Here is a 26,716-nt window from a genome sequence, read left to right as displayed (position 1 = left end):
AAGATGAAGGTATTGCGGTTACTGGGATAATTTCTAACCGCGCGACGGTAGCCTTCCGTGCGGTTGGCTAGCCGGCTAGCAGTAAACACAGTTAAAAAATTCACTCTCACTCACTAATTTTATTGAAAAGATTAGAAGTGAATTCTTGAATAACAAATCATTACTTTTCAAGAGAGGACAAAACATGAAGTCATCGGAATGAGAAATTATTAGTTTTAGTATTCATTAAGATTGAATTAATTACGAGCGCGCCGAGGAAATGCACACAGGTTTTTGTATTTACCAGTTTCATTTCATTCAAGGTTATTCGTTATCTCCATTCAATGCGAATGGAGAAAAGCTTGTTTTGCGCACAAAGAAATGGAAATTTTCCATTCGTCGTTTATCGGCGAGTTATTGCATGTTCCCCATTTCTCGATCTCCGTCGTTCTCCGACCGTCGACGAGTAAAGATGTCTATCGCTATTACGGTAAATTTAATTATTTATTTTCAAACGATTTTTCTATATATTCATTAATTGTTTTCTTCAGAAATTATGGCTTGTATCCGGAAAGGAGTACTGCATAAACATGCAAGTGCTAATACCGTTATGCATTGCTTATACAATTATTATTATAGATATGGGATTCTCAAAAATTCAACTAGCCAGAATTATCTCTAAACATTATTCTACTATTGTGAACTGGATTAAGAGATATGGAGCCGATAGATTTTACGGTAGACGAGAAACTCTAACCGTTTTATACGAATAACTGCGACTGCAAAACATTGCACGAAATCCAACTTTCAATGAAAGGGAAAATATTCTTGAATATTTTTATCGACTCGTGTCCAGCAGACACTTTAATTTTTATTTGATGTGGTGAATGAAAAAGAAACATAAAAAAATCTACCGCTTATTGCATTTGATGGCTAAAGTGTCGTCGAACTCGAAACTTATTTAAACTACTTTAGGTTTTAATTTTTTTCGTGATTTTGTCCGCTGATTGAATCTCAATGCAAACACAATTTTTTATAAACAAAAGATAATCCGATAATATTTGGTATATATGTTTGTTCAACAACTTTTTATTAAATCATCTTTCACTGTTTTTCGCTAGTTTAGCCGATTTAATTTCAGTCGATAAATAATCCTTATGTAGAACAATGCTCACTTTTTTCTTGAATACTGTATTTTTTTTACAGTGGTACCCTCCGGGAGTCCAAATCAGAAATCGCAGAAAAGGTTTTACGAAAGGCATTCAGTTTAATCTAATCCGTCCCACAAAACGTCGTGCCACCTCAACGGAAGGAACTTGCTTCCAGAACCATTGCTATTAAAATTTGAAACAAAAAAATTAAACGTTTAGATTTTAATAAGATATTTTGAATTAAACTCACCAGAATGCAAACACTTAGCGGTAATTAATTTGTAGATTTCCGGTTGCTTGGGAGCCTCTTACCGGCATACCGATATCCTTTCTTTTGATTAACTGGAACTTTACTTATCTGCCCGTTTTCCGATGTGTGTTAAAATCATTTTTCTTCTTTCACACGATATTTGAATTCATTTCAAAACATTACCTGCAGGTACCCAAGAACTTTCTCAAACATTTTTCCCAGAAGTGTGCAATGTCAGCCGACTGATGCAACAACCTTTCCCTATAAGAATTTTAGAAAAAAAAACCATTTAAAGTCATCTTCTTTGACTTTGCGTGAAATTCATGAGGCAATTATGTGGAAGTAAAGTAGTTATTACCAGGACATATTTGAAACACTGTGGTTACTTCAAGCCTCACGTAGAATCGATTTGATGCGACCAAATCTTAGTTTACGTGAAAAATCCCATAGAAATAAATACTTTTTTTTTGCGTGTTGTTTCTGGGATGAATTATCCAACCACGGAGAAAAAGGTAGATATCTCGCACGAGCTTTCATTACGTCGTATGATTAAGGTTACCATATCCTACAACGCTAAAAAGAGTACATTGAGAAAAATTTTCAAAATTTTAAAGACTAACACCATTTATTCAAAAACCATGATGTTTTAGGTCATTCAAATACCGTCAATTTGTTGTTGTGACTTACAGTACAAATGTACAGTATTTTTTTATTGGATTTCTCAAAGTTTGATAAAAAAAACCCGTTTGAAATCGTGAATGTACACGTGATTCCTTTTATTGGTAGCCATCCATAGAAACATTCAACAAAAGAAGCAAAACTGAAATGTTGTGCAACGAATGCATAAAAAGTTAGATCTCTTGTATTCATAAGAATACAATCTTCATGCATCGGAAGAAATAAGTTAGTTTACCTATATGAGAAAATTTTATAGATTCCTTTCACAAAAAAAAAGAATACATTTCGTATAATTTCATAAAAAGAAGAGTACGTTCATTTTTCGATCGAAAGAGAGTACATGTACTCTTAAAAGAGTACGTATGGTATCCCACGTATGATACATCTTAAGAATTCACAGAAAACTGCTCCAAAAGTTATCAGATCAACTTTAAAATGTGTATTTCAGAGATAGAATATGTTGTCCAGGCTACACATATTCTAAATGGAAGGAAGTTGCGACTAGTTTATGTCAGTTGTTGTATTTTTTCGTAATAAAACTATTTGTTTACATTTTGTTTCATACAACGTAATGAAAATTCTCGCAAGATATAGTTTTTTCATCCATTACCGCCTATATTCAACTATTTTTCTGACTGATTCTCGACCAACTATAAATCTGAAGATTGTATATGGTAGATAATTGTCTTGATATTTTACGTTCAACAATAGATACATATAGGCTGATTGATTTTATGCATTCAACTATAAATATAATAGATTCAACTAAGGGCTGTATTCGAAAAACAACAACAACACTTTCATTTGTGAAAAACTTTTGAGCGGATGGTTGAAAATTGATGAAATTTTCAGTGATACTACCTAGTAATGTAACGTTCACATGTGCAAAATTTTGTAGCGATCTGTCAAGTATAGTGATTAAATTTATTAACTGAAATGTTTGGACAACATATGCGCCATCTATATTACACACTTTGAACTACCGTCTTTATAAATAAAGGCTTTTTTGTTGATTTTCTTCATTTCCTGGAGTTTTACCTTCTTAAAACCATAGATTTTTCTATTTTATCGAAGCTATGACAAGTTTAACAGATTGTCCACTTTCTGTAAGAAAAAAATATTATAAACTTTTTATCACTCATTTTTACTTATGTTAATTTTAGAAGTTATCATCAACTCTTAAGATGGTTTTTCGGAAAAAAAGTTATCGGCGCGTTTTATTTTCTTTTTTTAATATTTTATTCATGAATTTGTTTTATGATCGCTTTGCAGCAATTTTATTGTGACTCATCCATATGTACCTCTAAAACTGACAATCGCTGCCATCAGAAGTCTGCCAATAGTCGAATGCCCGGCTTCTATCCGATTGATCGGGTATGCTGCAGACCAAATCATGTTATAATTTAAAAAAAAAATAAAAAAGGGACAAAATTTACCGTATCACGGTGGGTGCCTCCAACGGGAAAAATGGTTTGAGCACCGATTGCCGGTTCCGTTTTTTCTTATTAGGGTCTCACGACAAAGAAACTTCCACCCGGGCCCCGTGTTGCGTTGCACAGTTTGGTTTCGGTAGCTGACGATTATCGAACACATGCACTAACTTCACTTATGTACATGTTGTGTTTGAATGTTTTTATTCAAGTTTCACACAATCAATCATAAGAATAAAATTAAATTTATTATATTTATAGTTCGATGCCTAGAATCAATCATACATTTGTAGTTGAATCAATATTTTTACAGCTGAATCAATTATACCATTACAGTTGAATCTACCGTATTTATAGTTCAATGTGAGTGGTCAACCAGGAATGTACAGTTGAATCTATCATATTTATAGTTGAATACCTAAAATCAATCATACAATTGTAGTTGAATCTGTTATATTTACAGTTGAATAAATTATACCATTACAGTTGATCCCATTTTTTTTAAATATTTGATTGAGTAAGGCCAATCTACAGTTTGTAGTTGAATTTTTTATATTTATAGTTGGATGTGGAAAAATCAACGTACATATCTTTGATGATTGGTATAATTAGCTGAAATAATTGGAACATCTGTCGTCTTTTTTCTCAGAGATAGAATGAAAATCCCATAAAAATGTTTTTCTTGGTTCGCTTCAATAATTGTATGTACTGCCGTGATATGACGAAGTGACGTATATCCATTTTTTTCGATTTTGACTTTTTGACGCCATTTTGTGCGTTTTCCAATGAGCTTTCAAATGCTTTTAACAGATTTAAAAAATATTAAACAGTTTTTGAGAAAATTGAGAAAAACAAATCGCCAAAAGTGCGATTTATACGCCGAAGTGACGTATATCCATGCGCTTTTGAAAGTGATACAGAACAATTTCAACAACCCGTATAATTTTCAAGCGACATTCCTCAGGTTTGGGAAAAAATCATTTTTGAACTTGACGATCTGTTTAAAATAAAATAGAGACGCCCCCCCTCCTTTCCTCAGAAAAAGGGATCTCCAACAACAAAGTTGTCGAGCCTGTTTGGTACATAAAATTTGAATAGAATTGTCAAAATTTCATGGCCGAATGAACGGGGCGAGGGGGGGGGGGGTGTTGTGTTAAACCTCCTCAGGAGAGTCAGGAGAGTTTTATCAAATCTAGATGAACAACCAAAATGAATAATGAGAAACAATCTCAACCCATAATTTAAACAATAATCTTGAAATCTTATCCTAAGTCAACAATTCAGTTTTTCGAAAATTTCCTAACTTGTAAATAGAAATTTAGTCCCAAATACTGAATTTCAATAAGCTTAGGCTCGTAAGATTGCCCAGATTTTGCCAGCATTGTATTCCTTTATTTGCAAAAGCAAACAAAAATTTTAACTGCTTCATTCGAATAATGCATTTTTCTCAGAAGTTTTTTGAGCAAAATTTGTATTAACGATTTTTGAAAGTTTAAAATGTGATTTAAAATTTCCTGAGGTGTCTCTATATAAAAAAAATTATTGCCTTTTAATTGAATAATGTTGATATTTGCGGATAATTAGAAAAATGACTTTCAGTTTTTCACCATTGACACAAAATCATGATTCGAATCTTGGTTTTGTATTTCAAACTTAAATTAGTTCCATTTTCATTATTCAAATAAAACTAATCAATATGGAATATAAAAGAGATTTGGATTTAAAAATTTTATTTCTAACTCTTATGCAGAATCGGAACTTCCAAAAGTTTCATAATGGTGATCCAGATTTGAAGCGGTGTCATTATTCGTAATTTTCATTTAAACTCACAAGTTGAATTTTGAATAAATAACTGAAGAATGAATCATATTGAAATCTAGAAATCCATAATCCAAATAAGAGATTTCCGTTTAAGGGTTCTGAGACAAACTATGAATTTAAGTTAATTCTTAATATTCAGAGTTGTTATCTGGAACTAAGATTCAAAAATCGGTTTCAAATTCGATATTCAGATTTGAACTAAGATACAAGAGGTTAGGTTCAGACTCGGAAAAAAAAATTAAAAACTCAGATTCAGATTCAACTTAAAGATAAGCTTTATAATCAAGATTGAAATATGAATGTGAGAATTTTATTAAAGATTCAAATAGCATGAGTTTGTTGTTTCATAATTTTGATTCAGGACTTAAAATTTAATTTATGTTCAATCAAAGTCCGTTTTTATCCACAAATCACTAGAAATATCAAATAAAGAATAAAGTTTGGATTCATTAAGTTAACTGAAAAATCTAGAGTTCTATTAACAAAAATTTTCGCTAGATTCTTGTTATAAAATAAATGATTAATTATAAATTTTTGTTGATGAAAAAACTTGTACATACGTTATCTTTAAGTGAAAATTCAGCTGAAAATATATTATATGGGTTTCATGAAAATAACAAAGTTTCATACTTTTAATTTTAAATTTAAATCGAGTATCAAGTGTAGAATATAAATCTTAATTGAACCGCAAAATGTTTAATTTTGTGTTTCAAAGAATTAGCTTATAACTTGCTTTATTATAATTTATTATAATTTAAGTAAATAAAAAAGTTTTCTTCTAAATGATAAATTCAAATCTCTCGTTTATTTTTTAAAACTTCATTAAAAAATAAGCAACTTCTAGGACTTATTTTTTAAAAAGTTAGGGTTTAAAATAAATAACCAACTTTTAATGTAAACTAACTCAAACCTGAATACAAATTTTGCACCTTTTAATGTTTTACTAAAAATTATGTATGCATTGTTCAAGCAAAATTATATAGAAAAGACTTTGTCACCAAAACACCCCCATGAGCCGCTTCTTCCTACGGCCCTGCAACATCTAAATTAATTAAAAAACTTAAGAAATTATTTAACATTTGTAGAATAAAACTTGTTTTTCATAAATTAATCATAAATTTTCATAAGGGGGCATCCATAAATTACGTAACGCTCCTAGGGGGGGGAACGTTACGAATTGTGACATAGGGGAGGGGGGGAGGTATGCTCATCGTTACGTAACGATTTTTCCCTTAAAAATTTCAGTTTAATCGCAGCTTGTTTTATGTCATGCAATTTTGGCAGAATGATGTGCAAACCAAAATCAGTTTATAATTTGTAAGCTTAAACATGATTGACACTGGTTTGTAATCTTTCCTCTTTAAAGATTCTGAAATAGACTTCTTGAAAGGTGTATTAAATATCCGTGAAATAACCGTTGAAAAAAACCTCTACATTTTGGTACATTTACCCCCTAGAACTCAATTCAACCTTAAAACGTAAATTTTTCTATTTTTTCTCAATTTATTAAATAAAATACAATTTTGATTCTTGCGACGAATATTACTTAGTTTAATATATTTCGCATAACAAGTTAGGCTTCTTGAACAAATTAAAGTAAACAAGGTAGATCATCAGTTTACAAGCAAAGAGCAACTCATAACAAGACAATAAATTTATTTTATGAGAGAGTTATCATCAATGAGTAGGCTAAGAAGCGTTTTGCATAGATCGATATTAATTCCGTTGAACGTCCGAACGTTGAAAAATTTATGTTGCAATATTTTTTTATCTTCGAAAATCAGTATTCAAAACCATGAGAAGATGAGGGGGGGGGGGGGGGGGGTAATTATCAGCGTTACGTAATTTTCATAGGGGGGTACGTCGAAGCGTTACGATTTGTGACATACGGGGGGAGGGGGTCAAAAAAGTGCAATTTTTGCGTTACGTAATTTATGGACGCCGCCTAAATTAAATTTACTACAAATAAACTTGTTTGTGTGGTGAAATCAATAGTATTATTTATTTTTAAAGCTGTGCACTTGAGTTCTATTAACGAGAAGAATTCCACTTTCAAAAATGAGAAGAATATTTTTAAAAATTCAAATATTTATTTGATAAGAAAATCATCAAATAGAAGAAAAAAATAATCAAAAATAAAAACTCCTCCAAAAACAATTTTTTATCGAGCTTTTCTTATCATTCATTTTATCTGGCATAAGTGGACAAAGTTTCTTTAAAATCGTTTTTTTTTTTTCATTCCTTGAGTTGTTTCACTGTGAACAATTGAAATCGCTTCCAATCTCCTTAAAAACAAGATTTATAATGAAACGAAAACGATCCTTTGACGAATTTCACCGCTTTGATTTCGGCCAGGGTTGGTCACTGGACACCCTATTTTTAACACCCTAAATTGCTTCTTCACTCGAATACAATTAAAGAACATCCAACGCACTGGCCTGAACTAAAGAACGAAATTTGTTTCGGTTACACGACAAGACTATGGATAAACGTCACTCCGACGGAGAATCGTCAAATCAAAACAAACGTTTATACGCCGAGCTGACGCATATCCATTTGAATCAATTGTACGTGTTTTACGCAAAGTGAAGAATTTTGTTTCAAAAGGCTGCATTTGTCATCAATCTTTGCATAAATTCTACAGATCACATTTTATGAAAATTCCCAGATTAACGAATAAAGAGGAAGAAGAGAAAATCGCTTTTATTCGCTAAAAACTAGAATGGTTTATACGTCACTTCGGCGTAACACGGCAGTGTAGTGATGCTGCATAATTTTGTCTTTTGTCTTTCGTTAGTTAGGAAGAAGACACGATAGATTACTTTTATAACTTAGCTATAGACTTCATCGATGACTATTGTCGCACGTTTGGGAATGAAACACTGATCGACTTCTTGCTGCAAACTTTCTCATACACCAACTGTAGACACTTAGATTGAAAATACTCTTTAGGAATTTTTTTTTTTTTTTATTGTAGCGGCCCACCACACTCCCCCACACCAAAAGGCTCAATTGAGCCCCCTGGTAATGGACGCTACTGTTCTCAGCATGTCTGGCAGCAATGAATAATAAAAGTTAACGCGAGCAAATTTGTATTCCAATTTCCAATAGACATGTTACTCTGAGCCCATTTTTTTTTCCTGTTGGGGAGAGAGTCCACTGCGACCATTAAGTTGATCTATTGTGGTTTACCCCGCGTTATTATTTTTACTTTGCTATGCTACTTGACACCCCTGCACTATTGGTTGAAGTTGCAGTTGTTTACCGGTAGCACTACGAGCACACACACATATCTAGAAAGGATCTCCAAGTGCAATCTAAGTTCCCTTGAAAAGATCCATCCACATGCATGTGCTGCATCATTAAGGCGTATAATTCCAAAGTATACACGGCTAGCATTTCACTAATGCTATAACCGCCAACCTTCATCATACTTTGTGTGCCAGGTAATTATGTCACGACCGGGATTCGATCTCATGATCGTTGGCTTAGAAGACAAAGATGCTATCCTCTAGGCCACGATCTGCTCGCTAGAACTCTGAGCCCATGGATACATTGAGAAGATTCTAGATATATCCGTGTATACGCCTTACTCTCTACTCCCTTCTGAGAATCTGGGCTGTGGGGAGGTTCTGAGGTCATAATCGTGCTAGAGTGATCCATGAAATACTTAAAGCAAAATCTTCTTCCAGCAACTCTCTTCTCAACTACTTAAGGCTCAACTTATCCTTAAGAGACTCAAGGTCCTTGAAATGACTCGAGGTTCACATTTTTGTCCGTCTTGTGCCGCATGTCCTAATCTCGCATCTGGCACAGTACAAGCTTGAGATTTAACGCTACGACTCGGAAGGTTGCCGACGAAGAATATCATCCTACACCGACTCGCTGGCATCTACAAGATTTCTCATTTTGCATTTTTTCCCCCAAATGGTGAATACTATACTCTCAAGTAATGTATTTCAAGTGACAGGCATTCTCGTCTCCCCAGTTTGCTACTATAGATTATGGATTCAGGTCCATGGGTACACAAGGGCTATACCCACGTATAACCCCTACTCACTACACTCCATCTGGGCCGCTGCCCTTTGATTCCACTCGGAACTGCGATTAATCTGTACTTTGATGATGGGAGGTCATACTCGCGTTAGGGTGATCCACGACAATACTCATAGACAAACCCTTTCTCAACATACACTCTACGACCTCTCCTCTCAACGACTCAAGGCCTGATATTTCCTCTCGCGACGTGCTCGGGACTGAACGTTACAACTCGGAGCATTCTCAACGAAGTCGAAGGTGTTTTGTCGTACTCGGAAGTCTCACACCATATATGACCATAAGCAAAACTTACATACTTACTGTGAAAGTCGGAGAAACCTTGGATCATCATCCTAATTTCACTCTACTGACTTGACGCACTCTGTTGGTTGCGCTCACTGGCAATTGAATAAGCAAGCGTCTCTTTGATTCAGGTATTGTACGGACTAATCTCGCATTAGGCGTTTTTTGCTTTTGCGTTACCTCGTCAAAGTAGCTGACATCATTCACTTGCTTTGAAAGTTGCAACATCGATACAGGCCTCCGCAGCTATTACCCTCAGTGATCCGCTTGAGTGACGGAGTGACGGTCTCATGAGACTATCTACCCTTTTCGGGATTTAAGTTTCACCAACTTCTCTACGATTTGTGACTCATTTTTGCCTCCAAGGCCATCTCTTTCGCGAATTTGGCACAGGGTTGGCCTGGGCCCTTACAAAGTAAGTCCAGCGCAAGTCGGTAGAGGTTTCCGACGTCCACATCCAGAAGACATCGTATCTCCAGGTATGCACGAAATGAAGTGTTAGGAAGTCCTTAACCAGTGTCTCCAACAAAAGGTGGGCGTTCTCTTGATCGTACACGTACCAAATTTTCAGACAAGTTTTCACTCTGGACGATCTCGATATTTAAACAAAATCAAGGACTCCAGGACAAACAAACCGGAATATTTGATGCATTCTCGCTACAGTATTTTTGGAAGGCACCAAAACTCAGTGGATTGTCAACCATTACTCCCAAATATTTCAACCTTGTTGAGTGTCACTACTCTAAAGTATTAACTATTAACACTTACGGTCACTGTTGAACTTTCGGAGATGTAATAGAAAATACTTGTTATCAGGTTGATGACTTAATGTAAACTGATAGATGTAGATAGAACACTACTCTCTCACATACATCAAGTTAGCGAAACGGTATTTGAGCTTAAGGTCGAATGACATAACACCTTGGTTCAGTAGATATCTACCCTGCGTATAAATTACCGTATCTTCCTTTCATTCCACAGCTTTGCATGGTGGCCCTTTCGTTGTTCGATTCATTGCTGGGCCTAAACTGCGAGGATCTAATGCTGGAACTGATGCTGAAACACCTGCTCAACTGTCAGCACGTTCCCATATCGCACCGCTTCAAGATCAACCGGGTAGATCCCTACGAAAATGCGGTGGAATATTTCCTGAATGTATCCCCCGACATCATGAAGAAGGTCAACAACGTTCTTAGTATTAACAACAACAACAGCACCAGCACCGGTATGTTATCGACGACGGGTAATGGAAGGAGTATAACTAAAACGATCGGTGCCAACTGGAACCACTACGGGATGAACAACGGAGAAACGCTCCTCGCCAGCTATCAAGCTTACTTGTTAGAGGCGCGGCAACGAATTCAGCAATGCAAACAAGCCTGTGATCAGTGGAACAACGAGTATCGTTACCAAAAAACTAGCAAATCCAACCACCACGGTAGCCAAATCGCGACTAGTAATAGCAGTAATTGTAATAGTTTAAGCCCCAGCGGAACAACGACGACGGACGAAGTGCAGGCGTATAAAGTACAAATGATTAAGAGTTTCCTGGCGGAGTTTACCGTGGAAGAAGCGGCCGAAGGACTCGGATATAGTTTACAGGATGCTCGCTCGAGCCAGTGTCAATCGCCCACGACGGGGGTGATATTTGGATCTGCGCAGGTGCTTCAGAACGGTACGGTCATGGCCACTGGCAAGCAGCTGGATAGTTTGCAATCGTTGGGCGATAGCAGTGGGTACGAGAGTTTGAACATCGCTTCGATAGCTGGACTGGGAGGACTAGGGATGGTATCGACGGGCAACGGAAGTGGAACGGGAAGCGAAGATGGCCGGAGGCAGCCGGAATCGTGGAAGGTATCTAGTTTGCGGGAGGAAACTGTGATGGATTTGGACTTGTCCGAGGATCTGTTTGCCCAGGGGACTGTTACTTTAGGTAAATATATCTGATTTTTAGATGGAGACTTTTTTTTATACAAAATCTCTTTTTAGGTCCCTTCCTAACAGCGATCTGGAGCAAGCTTCAAACATTCACTAGCAATTGCCTTTACGTAAACCTCCAGCTAACCGGGTTGATAAGCCATCTAGCTTGGTTTCCGTTACCGCTGCTTCACTCAATTCTACTGAGGCCTGATATACCAACAACATCGGACACTCCGTCTTTCCATCAGGTAGCGTAAAATTTTATTCTAAAACCAATTTTGCTGAATTTCTAAGACTCGAAAGGCCCAAAAACTGCGAACCTCCAGTGCACAGTTTCAATTTTCCCTTGTACCTTGTAGAGGAGAGCCCACTGCGACCAGTAGTTGATCTATTGTGGTATTTACCCCGCGTTACTATATGCTTTCAGGTTCACCTGCACTATTGATTGGAGTGACAGTTGATTGCTGACTAAGCATTTAATCCCAATCGGGTATGATTGGGATGTTTGATATAACCTTCTTAGGGCTGATATGCAACCATATGTCTTGTGCGCTTATTAACTTTGCCCCAAGTACTCGCTCTCTCCTATTTAGGAGGGCGCAGCAGTTGCATAGAAGATGCTCTGCAGTTTCTTTTTCGAACCCGCAGAACCGACATTCATCGTTTTGAATTATGTTTATCCTTTTGAGATGCTGTTTTGTTGGACAATGTCCGGTCAAGAGACCTGTGTAAGTACTTAACTCGTGCTTACTTAAGTTCAACATGTTTTTGGAGAGTCGTGCGCTTGTTTCAATGAATCTTTTTGCCTGAGTTGCTCCTTCTGCTGTTTTCCAGTTGGAAACAATAGTGGTGCTTTCCCAGTTCTTGAGCTCCATAGTCAAGGCACTTCTCGATACTCCGCAGAAAGGTTCAGGTCCAATCAACAGTCCTTGAGATCCTTCCCTAGCTAGTTGGTCTGCTTCTTCGTTCCCTAGGATACCATAGTGGCCTGGTACCCAGAATAAAGATACTCTGTTCCTTATGACCAGGTTTCTTAGTGCAACTATACACTCCCAAACTAGTTTGGAGTAACATGTGAACGTACTTAGTGCTTGAAGAGCAGCCTGGCTGTCAGAGAATATGCATATACTTATGTACCTGTATCCCCTTTTCAAACAGGCTAGAGTGCATTCTAGAATTGCTTGAATTTCAGCTTGGAATACCCTTTTCCCTTGTAAGGAATGGTCAAATGAAAAAATCTTCTAATATGAATCAAGTTTTAGGAGTAAAGATTAGAGAAGAATACAGAGATCAAATTTAGAATTCAGATTAAAAAAATAAACAAGCACCTTTTAAATTCAGAATGACTTTGAATAAATCCGTATTAATCTTTTATCCCTTCCAACAAAAGGTCTTGAAAATCCTCAAACAGCAGATCGATGCCGAGTTACCCGAGTGCGAAGAATCGCTGGAAATCGTAGACGTAGCCCGTTCGTTCCTAGTCGACCGAGAATTTCGGCTCATCAATATGCGTAAAAATGCGATCGAATCAAGCACCACGACCCAGTCCGGTGGTCTCCTGAATGGAAGTTCCGGCGTCGGAAGTGTTTCGATGACTTCCAGTCTATCGCAGACAACACCGGTGCAACTAACGCCCAGTTCATCTTACGATCCGTTCAAACGGAACGATACCAAGCGAAAAAGTATTACCAACTCGTTTTCCAGCATATTCCGAAGGCCTGGCTCATCCGGTAAGTTGTTTTGTTTCTTCGTTTCAACCTACGATTAATCTTTGAAAAAAAAAACATGGTCGAGAACGACACTTCTCTTTAAAAATTCTTTCTCGAGACTTTTGCAAAAAATACTTTAAACTTCTGCACTTTCTTACTTTTTGATCAACGCGTTTCTCACAGCTCTCTCACACACCTGTTTCGATTTTCAACGCTTCAAAGCACCCACCTTCATACTGTGCCTGTTTCTGTTAGATTCTAACAAACAACTTCGCCTCATGCTTAGGTTTTATAAATATCGATTAACGGTCTAGCATAAAAGCTAAAAAAAAACTGGTGTTACGATACGGTATCTGCTTTGAAGTAGCGTGCGCTAATAGTTTTGTTTTGTTTCTCTTACACATATTACATTCTTCATTAAATTTTTTGAAATGATTTTCTCGTGTTTTGTGAACACTAATACTTGCAATGAAAAATAATTTCGAGGTGAAATTTGTCGTTTTCCAATTTTGTTGAGATCACTTGCGGACCATATCATTTAGCTAACAACACAAACGATGTTCCAAATCTTCCAAACCGTCCTCTAGTGATCCTAACAAAAATAAATCTTCATTGAGCGCTTTTCAATATTCTTCTCTCCCTAAATATCACAGCTTTCATTTTACCTTGCTCAAGCACAGTGTACTAGTTTTTCGCTACCTTACTCATACCAAAAAAAGTCGATCAAAGAGAGAAACGTTCTAGAGACAGAAAAACAACACATACAACACAGGGCACGAGTTTTGCACAAAATCTCATCGTCAAACCAAACGAAAGAATAAACCCAAAAAAAAAAAAAAACAATCATCTGCAATTTATCAACCCAGCCAAACGAAAACCAAAATGAATTCATATCGTGTTTTTTCCTCATCCGTGTACTTCAGCTTCATCTGGTTTAGCACAAGTATTTCAATTTTTTACTGGTAAATATCATACAATTCTGCATCAGTTTTATCTCAATAGTCATATAATACGTTTCTTTTGTTTACTTCTTGTTGTTTTTTTCTTCCACTTTCCTGTTGTTGATTGAGATTCTCTCTTTTCGATAGACGTGTACAAATTTTTGAAATTGAAAAAAAAAATATTTATTTGAACTTTAATTTAGAAACCATACAAACCTTTTTTGTAATAACCGCTAGTTTGACGTTACATTGGGAATGCTAACTGGAATAGGAATTGTGGTTGCACAACAAGTATCTAATAACCCTGTTTATGGTTTTTAAGTTTGATAATATTCTAATATTATAATTATACTAACCTAAGTAGGATGTCTAATTTTAGTTATTTTGTTTGGGTGTTGTAAAATTGGGTTTTTATTTTGCATGAAATTCGGTTATTAACATAATATTGTATTTTTTTCGGTGTAGGTAAATAGATAACATAAAATGAACATGTTCTACTCTCTGGAGCCACTCGAAAAAAAAAAATTATTCTCTAGGAAAACTCCCCTCGAATGAATCGGGACATTTTGTTTGGACTAACCAACCAATGAAATTGCGGAAGAGCAGTGTAGGTACATAGATTACAAAGAAAAACCTGTTCTACTCTCTGGAGCCGCTCGCAGAATTGAGTTAATTCTCTAGAAAAATCCCCTTGAATAAATGAGAGAAATTTTAGATGAAATTACCAAAAAAAAACGTCAAACCAGCTTCCTTGTTGATTATAAAATTTACTTTAAAAGAAAGCATGGCAGAAAAATTAACCATTAGGAGGACCATCAGGAATAAATCTTATTTCTTATTTAGAGCTACCATCTTTTTCTATGACGAAAAATTGAACTACAGGTTGAACAGCCGGAATTTAAGTCGTTTTTCTGCCTTTCAGCTTTTAATTTCCGTCTCGATGTCTCGATGTCGCATTTCTGAATGTCAAAAACACATTCTCAGTTTCTAATCCCATCCAATTTTGACACGTTGCATCCACCACATATCTTTGAAAAATGAGCTGTACAGTGTATGTAAACCGACAGATCAAATCATACGTCAAATACGCTTAGTCCCATAAATGGCAACAAGCTCAGACAAATAAGCATGAAGATAACGAGAGCCTTCAACTTAACTAAACTCTGAGAGCAGTGTGTACATATGTGTGTTGGACGTTGATAGGTGGATAAAATTTAATCCTGCACGTCAAGAAAAAAATGCCCGGCAATTCAGCAATAAATATTATTAAACAAAATTTAGGAATTTCAGGGAAGATACATTAATTTCAGGAGAGGAACCTATTCTACTCTCTGGAGCCACTCGCGGAACGCAGTATATTCTCTAGTAAAACCTGTTTGAATAAATTGGTTAATTTTTGGTTTAAATAACCAAACAAATCAGTTTCCTTGCTTGTCAGAAAACTTAGGCTGATGTCATGCTGAAGCAACTAGCAACGCAACACAACGCAACGTTCCAATAAGAAAGCGTTGCAACGCATTTCTATGTCATGCTGGCGCGACCTGTCGCTTTGAAATTCCCTACAAATCATCACTTCTCTACATCTGATAATGCTTTGAATCGTCTCCTTTCTTTCGGGAGCCATCAAAAACTCATCAAATCACGACCCGGATTGCAAGAATGCCGAAATTTGAACCGATAAAATTCCTTGTTTTTTTTGCCGGAACTAAGAATTCATGAAAATTTTATCGCCGATTAAGATATTTTTTAGTTTATTATCACAAGTTCGGACAGATCTTCGTACTATTGTGCTTAAAACCCGGAATCACTGCTTCAAATCGAGAAAAAACAATATTCCCATTGGATTTCCTACTAGTCGCGCTACAAAACACACTGGCATCAGATTTGTCGCGCTTTACAAAGCGACCAGTATGACAGGTCTGCGCTTTTTCCATGGAGATCAAATGAGAGCTGATTTCTCGTGTGAACGTTGCGTTGCTAGTTGCTTCAGCATGACATCAGCCTTACTCTGAAGAAAAGCGTAGCATCCTGAAAAATATCCTCGAGCATAAATACGTCAAAATCGAATACGCGTCTGTTCAGCGAAAAATATGGTTGGTCGGAACAGAAACACCGCAACTGCGATTTAACTAGGCAGATGATGAATAGGAAGAATGCATGATGGGTTAAATGTTTGTTGAATATTCAATTAGAAAATAGAGCGAAATATTTCTACCGTTTTTTGCATGATTGATTTGACTGAATTTGTTTTCCATTCGATCTTGGGAGATTAGGATTGTTCGATCTTCAGGAAATGATCTTCTAGGTCGAGATTCAGATAGACGGTCGTAGGATCGATCCACCTAAAAAATCGAAGCTGGAAGATCGATTAAAGATACATTTACTTTCTAACCATGGATAATGCTTCCAAACGCTTTTATTTAAGCACTCAATATTTTAAAATCTCGACTCGATGGCCACCAGATGGCAATGACATAAAATCGGTAATCAACATTGGATCAAAATATCTCAGCTCAGCGAGAAATAGAATCCAAAAGATAGAAAAATCGTATTAATCGATCTTATCGATTTTTTCATGCTAAAAAATCGATCTAGAAAATCCAGGAAATCTGAGTTCAAAAGATCGATCCAAGATCGACAAATCCTACGGGAGATGGTAAATTTTGTTTATGAAAAAAAAACATTCATCCAATAAAAATATGGTGTTTAGGCTTTAAATCCAATAAATAACTATTTTGCTCTATTTACATGCTCCGTTGAGTTCAATTAAAACCAATGATAAAAACAATGATCACCAGTGCAGTAGACCGACGATAGAATTTCAAATGCCTGTCACTTAAAATTCAAGTGATGGATGAGTGATATTAGATCGTTCTCTTAAAACTTAAGTGAGGAACAAGTGAAATATACATGAATAAGGTTGTCAGAATTTTATCAGCACCAATACGGGCCGGATAAATACTGGCAATTTTATCAAAAGACCTGGCAAAATCCGGACATTTGTTTTCGGAATTGTCGACCAAAAAACCGGGCAATATCCGGGCAACTGGAATTAGGAATTTGATAACTGTTCAAATACGTCTTTACTATTTGACTATCGAACAAAAAATGATTTTATTTTCCCAATTTTCACATGACATAAATTTCCAGGTTACTGCGATTAGGCTGCTAACATTCCTCCCTTCTATCTCCAGAATACCAGGTAAGGCTCGAGACGGGAGGGCATCTGGACGGTTCGTTGGGGCCTGACCCGTTCAGGAACGCTTGAAGCTTGGTCATCTGCTTGATGTGTTTCTTCTGCATCTCCGAACTCTTCACTGCGAGCAGGGCTTTGTGACTCAAAGGTGTCCTCGAAAACAACAAATGAAGCATCTGATGTACCCTCGAATGGTTCGACTGGTTGTTCAACCGGTAGTGGGATCGCTGAATCTTGAGCTTCGGTAGTGCAATTCGACGTTGGAGCCACGGATTGAAATGATAGACCAAACATGTCCACCAAAATATTCAGTGAAGAGCTTGGATTGGTGGTTTTTTGATTACCGTTGAGCCGAGGTTTCAATTGATTGACATGGGAGCGAATCAGCTTTCGCCGGCCATGCCAGGAATCCAGGAGCACGTTGTAGGTAACGCTGCCGATTGCCTTACCCATTCCCAGCTGTTGGCTTCGTGAATTTTGGCGCAAACCTCGTCATCAACCTTGAAACGTCGGGAGGGAAATGTGCCTTCACTGGGACGCGACTGCGGCTTGAGTAGTAAATCCAGTGTAGTGCGCATTTTCCTTCCAATCATCAGTTCTGCCGGAGATTTCCCTTTGAGAATCCAACTGGGAGTGGAGCGGTAGGTTTGCAGAAAAGTTTGAAGAATTTCTGCAATGTTTCCACCCTTGCCTTCCTCGATTTTGAGCATGGAGCGCTTCATCGTGTCGACAAACCTTTCTGCTTGCCCGTTTGATTGAGGATGGTATGGTGCAGTTCGCAGGTGTTGGATACCATTGCCAAACCTTGAGAATAGCTCGTTCAAGAACTCGATGACCGCTAACGTTGTGGGAGAGCGTCGTCTTGAATTTCTCGAAAGCTTGTTGGCATTCTTGAGACCAGATAAACTTGACGTCCTTCTTCAATAGTGCATCAAGAGGGCGCCTAAGTTGGTGCATAGCGCGTACAAACTTTCCGCACCAAGAAAGGAGCGGAGAGATGAGACGTCTGTTGGTGCTGGCATTCGGGCGATGGATTCAATCTTCGAAGGATCTGGGCGTATACCTTTTTCCTCAACAATATGGCCCAGATACTTAATTAGCCGCTGGAGGATGTTGCATTTGTCTGCACGAAGACGGAACCCATACTCGCAGAGCCGGTTGAAGAGTGCTCGGAGTCGTTTGTGATGGTCGGATTCGGTCTTGCTGAAAACGATGATGTCGTCCAGGAACGTTTCAACGCCTTCGAGATTCGCTATCATTCCGTTCATCAACTGGTGGAACGCCCCGGGAGCGTTCTCGATGGGTGTTGATTGTGAGCAGCTTCTTTGATTCGTCGTCCACTTCAACTTGGAGATAAGCATCGGACGAAATGATGGTTAAAACCTTGGATCCATTCAGCTTGGTGAAGATGTCGTTCGGCACCGGAAGAGGTTAATTGTTCGGCTCTTGAAGAGACCACAGTCCGAACAGCTCAATCCAATCCAGGCCGAAAAGATTGAGGGATGGTTGATTGGTGACATAATACGTTCCAAACTTGGTTTGGTTGCCCATGGTGACGTCGCATTGTATTTCGCCGACAAACTGCAGAGGTTTGCCAGATGCTGATTTTGCCTGTTTGAGAGATGGTTGTAGAGGTGGAGATCCCAGCTTCTTCCATGTTGGCTTTGAAATGACGGTTATTTCGGAAGCGGTGTCGAATTGCAGCTCGATATACACGCCATTGACGGAGACGTCGATGAATTTGCGCCGTAGTCCGCTACTGAAATGGTTGACAGCGAACTTGCCGTCGATCGATTTTTTCTTGCTGTGGTGCTTCGCCGAGAGACAGTTACAGTATCCCTCTTTGTGTCCAGTCTTCCCACAGGATTTGCAGAGGTGCTTGGAGAAGGGGCATTCTCGGGCGAAATGCATACCTCCACATTGCCAACACGGTGTCTTGGGTAAAGTTGATTGTTGCTTGCCTTTCTTCGGGGGTTGATTGTGCGGTTTCAACTGCTGCTTTTTTTGTTTGAGTGCACATTCTGAAGCAGCAGTTGTTTCTGCTCGACCAAAGCGGTATCGTGCTGGAGGTTCTGGAGTCGTTGACATTCGACGATAAGCGTTTCCAACTTGCAGTCTCCTTCATCCGATTCCAGCTTGGAAAGTAGTCTGGTGCGGATATCGGAATCCTCCGACGATTGGAGGCCTCGGATAAAAATCAGCGTCTTAAATTGGTCCGAAGTGATCCTGCTTAGCTCGAAGTCCTCACAGCGTTTGTTCACCGTTCCGGCATACGCCACGAAATCCTCCTCCGGCTGCTTGACAAGTTGAAAGCAATTGTACCTCTTGCTGAACAGAGAAATCCGGGTTCCAAAGAGCTGTTTTAGTTTAGTTTAGAATTAATTTTTTTTTAACAAAACTTATCACTTTGTTCAATATCGCATTTTAGGCTTCCTAAAACATTATCAAGAATATTTTTATAAAAATTGCTCAGAAAATTTCAATTTTGACGCACAAATAAAAAAAAGTGCAACCCAATTGGTTTTTTTCTGTTTCTTTTGACAAATAAAGTGAATAAATCCGGGCTGTTCAGCTATTTTATTTCAAATTTGTGGAGCGTTCTCATCAAACTACAATATAATTGTGATATTTTTTCGAAAATTAGGACAATTCAGGACGTATTTAAGAACCTTTTTTCAAAAATCAGGACATATCAGTAGGGTCAAGTGGGGTAATTATGAACACGGGGTAATTCCGAACAAGTGCCATACGCGCTGCTGTGGGGGATGAATGAACACAAAAAGTTCCAAAAGTGGTAGTTTAACATCCGATTGATAGATGTAAGGTGTTTCCGATCTGTTTACAAATCATAATGATATCATTTCAGAGGTTTTAAAAAACCATTACCCCGTGAAACGGAAATCGTTTCGGACAGTGTTTAGTGTTTTAAATATCTGATCATAGGAAATCCAGCTGGAAAGTTGTTATCACATGTTTTACATCCAGTTTATGATGCTCTGTCTAGATTTTGAAGAAATTTTGAAAAATTTTATTCGCACTGGTTCACAGATGAGTGTTTATATTTACCCCATAGTTTTCGTCCTATGGGGTAATTATGAACACATCTTCGTATGCATTTCCTGACATTTCTAATGCTTCTTAATGGTCAAATGATTTATTCATCAACTTAAGGGGGCATTCACTAATTACCCAAGCATTTCCAGACCCCTTTCCCCCTCCTCCCATTGTAAGAAATTTCTTAAAAAACTACTCCCCCCCTCTATAACATCTTAACACATTAACGACCGTAGAAAATCTTAGCCGGAAAACATCAACACTTGGCATTTATATCCCAAAATCCACTGGACCAAATTCAATAAATTTCATAATAAAATTAGGTCTGAAAAGTGTTAAGTTTTGAATTTTTGAGAAATTGATTTTTTTTCCAAAATTGAGATTCGGATTAAGAAGGAAAAAGCTATGCCAGTTCTTTTAAGTCTTTGCAAAAAACTTTTGAACCCCATTTTTTTAAAACTGAAAATAAAATTTCAAAAGTGGAAAAAAATGAATAAAACAGAAATTTTGAAAAAAGCTCAATCCGTAACCAAATTTAAACAAGTCTTTATTTTGTTTAAATAAAAAGTGATAATAACTTGCTTTTCGTTGATAGAAAAAAAGGAGTCAAAAGTTTTATCGGCAATACCAAAACCGAAAACCTGTATCCCAGGAATAACTCTCTAATACCGAGTAAGATTTTACGTGCTTCCAAAACCAGGTTTTTTGGTAATTGATAAACATAAAAGGTTATAAACCAGACTTGAAGAAATATTTAATTTGACTTAAAATTAAATTCACCATTTGTTTACAAAAGGTTTGCTGATCGAGCTTTTATTCATAACTGTGTGAAATTTAACATTATTATGAACCTTAAATCTCTGTGGTCAACAGTAAAATATATGAAAAACTATGATAAAATTGATTGGTGAATTAGTCTACAAAGCAATGATCAATTTTCCTGTATGTTTGGGCAATGTGCTGTGCTATTCAGAACATTAGAATTACAGCAAATAATAATTGTTTATGTGTTAAATCCGGATATCAAAGACCCAAAATCTATTTTCTTGAGGTCTAATTTTTTACTTGGATACTTTTTTCAATGTTAATGTAAGCCTACCCCTTTCCTGATACCTGATAGATACTTTTTTCGATGTTAATTTGTTCGAATATTTTTTTTAATTTGGTGCAAAATGAACATCTTTTGGTTGAAGATTTTCTCTTTCAGTTTGTTGAGGAAAACTTCGGTAGTACTTAATTTTTTTTTAAGAATAGAGCTACTTATGTGTGCTGAGCTACAGGTTATAAAAAAAATTAAAAGTGTCAATATTTTTCAAAACTGTCGATCATATAGAACTGACAAGAATGGTAAAAATGACTGTTAACTGATCTTATTTTAATGAGTGTTTTTGTGAAACAACCCTTTAGAAATATTTTCGAATATCCTGTATATGTATAGATTGCAATTTCATGATACCTCGCACGTACGTGAAAAGCCTAGCCCACGACATCCAGGTGAAGACTTGATGCTTGCTGCGCAGGACATTTTAAACGGATGTAAAAACTATCGAGTAGTCTAACTCGTCTAAAATTTCAGGTCCTATCAAATAAAATGTTCTGTAAAGACATAAAAAAAACGGTAAAAAAGAAACCAACCAAAACGTAACAGATGCAACAAAGAAATTAAACTCTCGAATCAAAAGATAGAAAAATATCAATTAAAAAGAACACTAAATAGCTATTTTTATATTGTTTTACATCTTAATTTTGATTACATTTGTTTATTTTGCAAGTTTTATACATGAATTGGATTGAGTTTTTATAAAACAACCAATTTTCTTGTTACTGTTAATAATTTTCATTATTTGGTGTTTAATTGAGATTTTCTGACACCATATAAATCATATTGGACAAGTCTCGGGGTAAATATGAACATAGTCCGGGGTAATTATGAACAGAGTTTGGGGTAATTATGAACATAATTTTTTAAGTAAAAAATCACCATACACTGCTTACTATGGATAAAAATAACGTAAAACTACTGTTACTTTTCAAAAATTTTATCCCAAGTTCGTAATCCGTGTTCATAATTACCCCCTAGAGAGTGGGGTAAATATGAACAGACGGGGTAGTTATGAACAGACGTCCCAAGGACAGAGGTTGCGACCAAAAAACAAAAGTTGTTCTACAGAATGATGAAGAGCACGGAAACATTCATTGATGGTAGCTTTTCAGAGTTTGTGATAAGAAATTAACATATGGTGGCTGTAAGTGTGCCAAATGAAGAAATTTTGTTCATAATTACCCCACCTAGCCCTACACAGACTCTCGAAAATCAGGACAAATCCTAAAAAATCAGGACTCCTGGTTTCTCTCCCAACTCCCAACGGGGCAGAGATTGTGTTTGACAGTGTGAATCCGAGAATCAAAGAAATAAGATATGAAATAGAGGCGTTCCTCATGCACTTGGGAAATTCGGTGTACGGAAATGGTTGAAAAGCCTCCACAATTCAACAACACCAATTTCGTGGTCTCAAATCATTGGATTTCACTAAAAAGTGATCCTCCAACCAACTCCGAAAGTTGTTCAAGTCAAATCTATAGAGAGGAGAACGAATCCACCATCCATATGTAGCTCTTCGTCTCTATGTATCGCGAGTAGCGGAAAACGTAATTGTAACTTATTCCCGCTTCTTATGACTCAGACAGGGGCAGGCAACTGAAGAGATTCCTTAAGAGTATTTATCTAAATTATTTTTAAGATGGATTCCGAATGGGATTGTTAGTCATTTACAGATAGATGTATTTCTGTTACTTTAGTATAAGATCAACTCACACATAAGTTTGCTAACATTTAGTGTTTTTTGGTTTGTGTTACCTAATACTTATTTCGCCATAAAGCAGTGTTTTGTAAATTTTGTAAATAGATGTCTATCGTTTAAGTACATGGTCCGAAAAAAAACTAATACTCCTTGTTCTTCCTTCCAATCCTCGCTACGCTAAACGCACATGAAACCAACTCAGGTGGGTCAGGTAGTAGCAACAACAGTAACTCCTCCTCTTCCGTGAGTCACTCGCCATCCCAGTCTTCGATGATGGGCGGTAGTCAGCAGCAGCAGCAACAACACCATTCTAGCAGTTCTGGTATCAGTAGTCTGATGACCGGTGGTGGTTCCTCGTCTCGGCGGGAATCCCGGGAAGCTGAAACCCAATTCATTGACAGTCACCATTCGCTGGCCACCGCAATGGGAGCAAGTGCTGGAAGCATAACATCGACCGGCAGCGGTGGCCACAACAGCCTTGAATACTCACTGACCAATCTGAATGGTTCCGTAATCGGTGTGGGCAGCGAACGGCAACGGGATTTAGCCATCTGTGCCGTTGTGCTAGACGAATGGCTCAAGGAACTGTCGGCCGTTACCCAGGAACAATGCATCTCCATGATGTCCGAACAAGCTTTGCCGAAACGGAAGCGTAGCTAACCGTTGACGAAGCTCGTCTCTTCTTGAAACTAAATGTTTTCCCTCTATCCCTTTCTTTAAGCCTTAATGTTTTAAACTTTAATATTATTTTCAATTTCGTCTGAGACGAATGTTTAAATGTGAACGAGTTATGAACAAATTTATTTAGTTTTTCATATACCATTTTCATTTTGAAATAAAACATTTTTTACCATTTAGAAAGTTTAGAAAACACCCGCGTGGACGCCTAAGTTTTATCCTATTTTTTTTAAACCCCAACTGTCTCTTGAGTTAACGACCCATTTTACAAAAATAAAAACGATCGAATGTTTTACTGAAAACCATAGTGTAATTGTAATTAAAACGAATGCTTTAATTTAACCATAGTAGAATAGCTCAACAACTCTTAAAACGCCACGTTAGCAAATCTATTTACAAGAAAAATAAAGAAATGAATAAAACCCGGCAATTGTAGAAGTAATAACTGTAAATAAACCAATACAATAGAAAAACCGATTGTTCCGTTTTACGGTTCCAACGTTTTGTGACCAATACTGCAATATACCTAAATACACAGCTTTCAATAAATATGTAACATACCTGTAGTATATCATTATTAAACACGAGGGCTTAGAACCGCGCGGCAATCCTCGTTGTTGTACAGTGCGTTTTATTAGAGGATACACATGTTTGAGCGAAAGGACACGGAACACTTGGCAGATACCTAATCTTTGGAGGCAAGTGCAACATACAGTACCTAACCGAAAATGAAAATCTTATTTTTGTACGGATATACTAATATGTCTCCCAAGAAAACCTCTTTGAACAATAGAACATATTGATATTTGCGAAAGACGGAAGCGCTGTGTTTGTGAAATGACTCTAAACTTTCCGAAATCCGTGAAATCAAAAATATGTAGGATAACTACTCACTTATTCAGCCAACTGAATCCCTTTGATACGGTCTTTGGGGCGTCACGCGTAAGTACTTTCGGTAAGATCGTCTATCAAATTCTATTATTTTTTAGCAAGCTAGGTAACTGTTTTAAGCCAGATTCAGAGTACAGGGTGGCAAGGTGAAAGGCAAAACACTTTGTTTATTTCATAAGTCTCTATAAGTAGTAAAATTACAAACTAAGTACTTGAGTTCAAATTTTTTACCTTGGTGTTTGATAACGGCCGGTAGACGCATTTCGAAGTCTTTACGAACTGCAAGCACGACTTAGTTTGGCATTTCGTCCCAAATTTTTATCGAACGTTTTTGAATGTATCCAACCTTGAATGCCCAAAGTCGTTCAACTTCCCTAAAGGATGTCCACGATGAAATTGCCACACACAAAATTGATTCGCAAAATTCGAGTTTTCATCCGATTGACATCAAATTTTCAGGGATTGAAAAATAACTATTAAACTCCATTTTTCCATTTTACCATTTTACTCGTTTTTTTTTTTACATTCCATACGCAAATGCGCATACGCAAATGCAGCACCTTCTTAAATTAGGTCACGAAATTGACCCTATTGTCCGCATACCACTTCAGCACGTCCTTGAAGTAGTGGCCTGAGGCCAAATCCGGTCAGAGGATTGTTGGGACGTTGTGGGCATTTAGGAGAGGAAGTAGGCGCTCCTGGAGGCACTCTTTCAATCATCATGTAAACAAGTCCGTTCATCGTGTCCTGGGTCACGAAAGGTGTACTCCGCTTCAAGCACGTGCAGATGGCTTGCCAAATCAGGAACTTAATCGCAAATTTGGACATCTTCTGAGTGCGGACATACTTCGGAACGCTAAACATATCCTTGGCCGTAAAAAAACAGGTTGCCGGGGATCTGTTTGAAGTCGGCCTTCACATATGTTTCGTCGGAGCACAGATCAGACGGAGTGACAATTCGACGATACAGAAACGGCCTCCCACTCCGTGGTGGGATGGAGACTGCTCGAGTGCGCGAGGAGAAAAGTGCAAGGCGTTTGTTGAGTTTCGCAGAAACGGATTGGCATAGAAGTTCCAGCGTTACTTAGCCTTGGAACGCAAATTCAAGAACTTGATCAGGGGCAAGAAACGTGGGTACTGGCGGCGATTCGTGGATGGGTTATCTCGAGAAACTTCTCTGCACACGCTTTGGAGAACAGCACGAAACATGCGAAATCACACACCTTCGAACGAAAGTGGGGAAAGCTCGAGTAGATGGCTGATACAGTTCGCGAAAAAGGTCTGCCCGGACGCAGCACCAGCTCAGAAAAAAATATCGAGATACAGAGAATAGTTCCGAAACGGAGGATAAATTCTCGATGGTCGAACTTTCACTTGCGCTCTGGTCTTGCAACAATTCAGCTCCCGGACTGGATAGAATCAAATTCAACTTGTTGAAGAATCTGCCAGATACCGCTAAAAAACGCTTGTTGAATTTATTCAATAAGTGTTTGGAGCTGAACATTGTTCCGCATGACTAGAGACAAGTGAAAGTCATCGCCATCCAAAAACCGGGAAAACCAGCTTCTGAATACAATTCGTATAGGCCGATTGCAATGCTCTCGTGTCTTCGAAAATTGCTCTAAAAAATGATTCTCTTTCGGCTGGATAAATGGGTTGAATCAAACAACCTGTTGTCAAGTACACAATTTGGATTCCGTAGAGGCAAGGGTACTAACGACTGTCTAGCATTACTTTCATCAGACATTCAATTGGCGTTTGCCCAAAAAGAGCAGATGGGGGCAGTATTTCTGGACATCAAAGGGGCATTCGATTCGGTGTCCATAGAAGTGCTATCTAGTAATCTCAACTCTTGCGGACTTTCACCAATATTGAA

At 37.5% G+C, this 26,716-nt stretch overlaps 1 protein-coding gene across 9 annotated transcripts in view; it reads left to right on the top strand.

Annotated features, from left to right (window-relative positions):
* The window catches only part of LOC129741274 (FHIP family protein AAEL005291), an 84,958-nt gene extending 60,194 nt beyond the window's left edge, over positions 1-24,764 (top strand). For 8 of the 9 annotated variants that reach the window (XM_055732996.1, XM_055732993.1, XM_055732992.1 and 5 more), the window contains 5 exons: positions 10,632-11,583; positions 11,640-11,818; positions 12,961-13,300; positions 14,203-14,241; positions 23,474-24,764. In XM_055732996.1, the coding sequence (XP_055588971.1) occupies positions 10,632-11,583; positions 11,640-11,818; positions 12,961-13,300; positions 14,203-14,241; positions 23,474-23,931 (1,968 nt within the window). In that variant the 3' untranslated portion in view covers positions 23,932-24,764. The remainder of the gene's footprint in view (positions 1-10,631; positions 11,584-11,639; positions 11,819-12,960; positions 13,301-14,202; positions 14,242-23,473) is intronic. The other variant, XM_055732998.1, reaches the window with a different exon arrangement.
* The last annotated feature ends 1,952 nt before the right edge of the window (positions 24,765-26,716 follow it).

Source organism: Uranotaenia lowii, chromosome 2, assembly GCF_029784155.1.
Source record: "Uranotaenia lowii strain MFRU-FL chromosome 2, ASM2978415v1, whole genome shotgun sequence".
Classification (NCBI taxonomy): Eukaryota; Metazoa; Arthropoda; class Insecta; order Diptera; family Culicidae; genus Uranotaenia; species Uranotaenia lowii.
The sequence above is the reverse complement of the archived record's forward strand: the minus strand, read 5'-3'. Positions and strand labels throughout refer to the sequence as shown.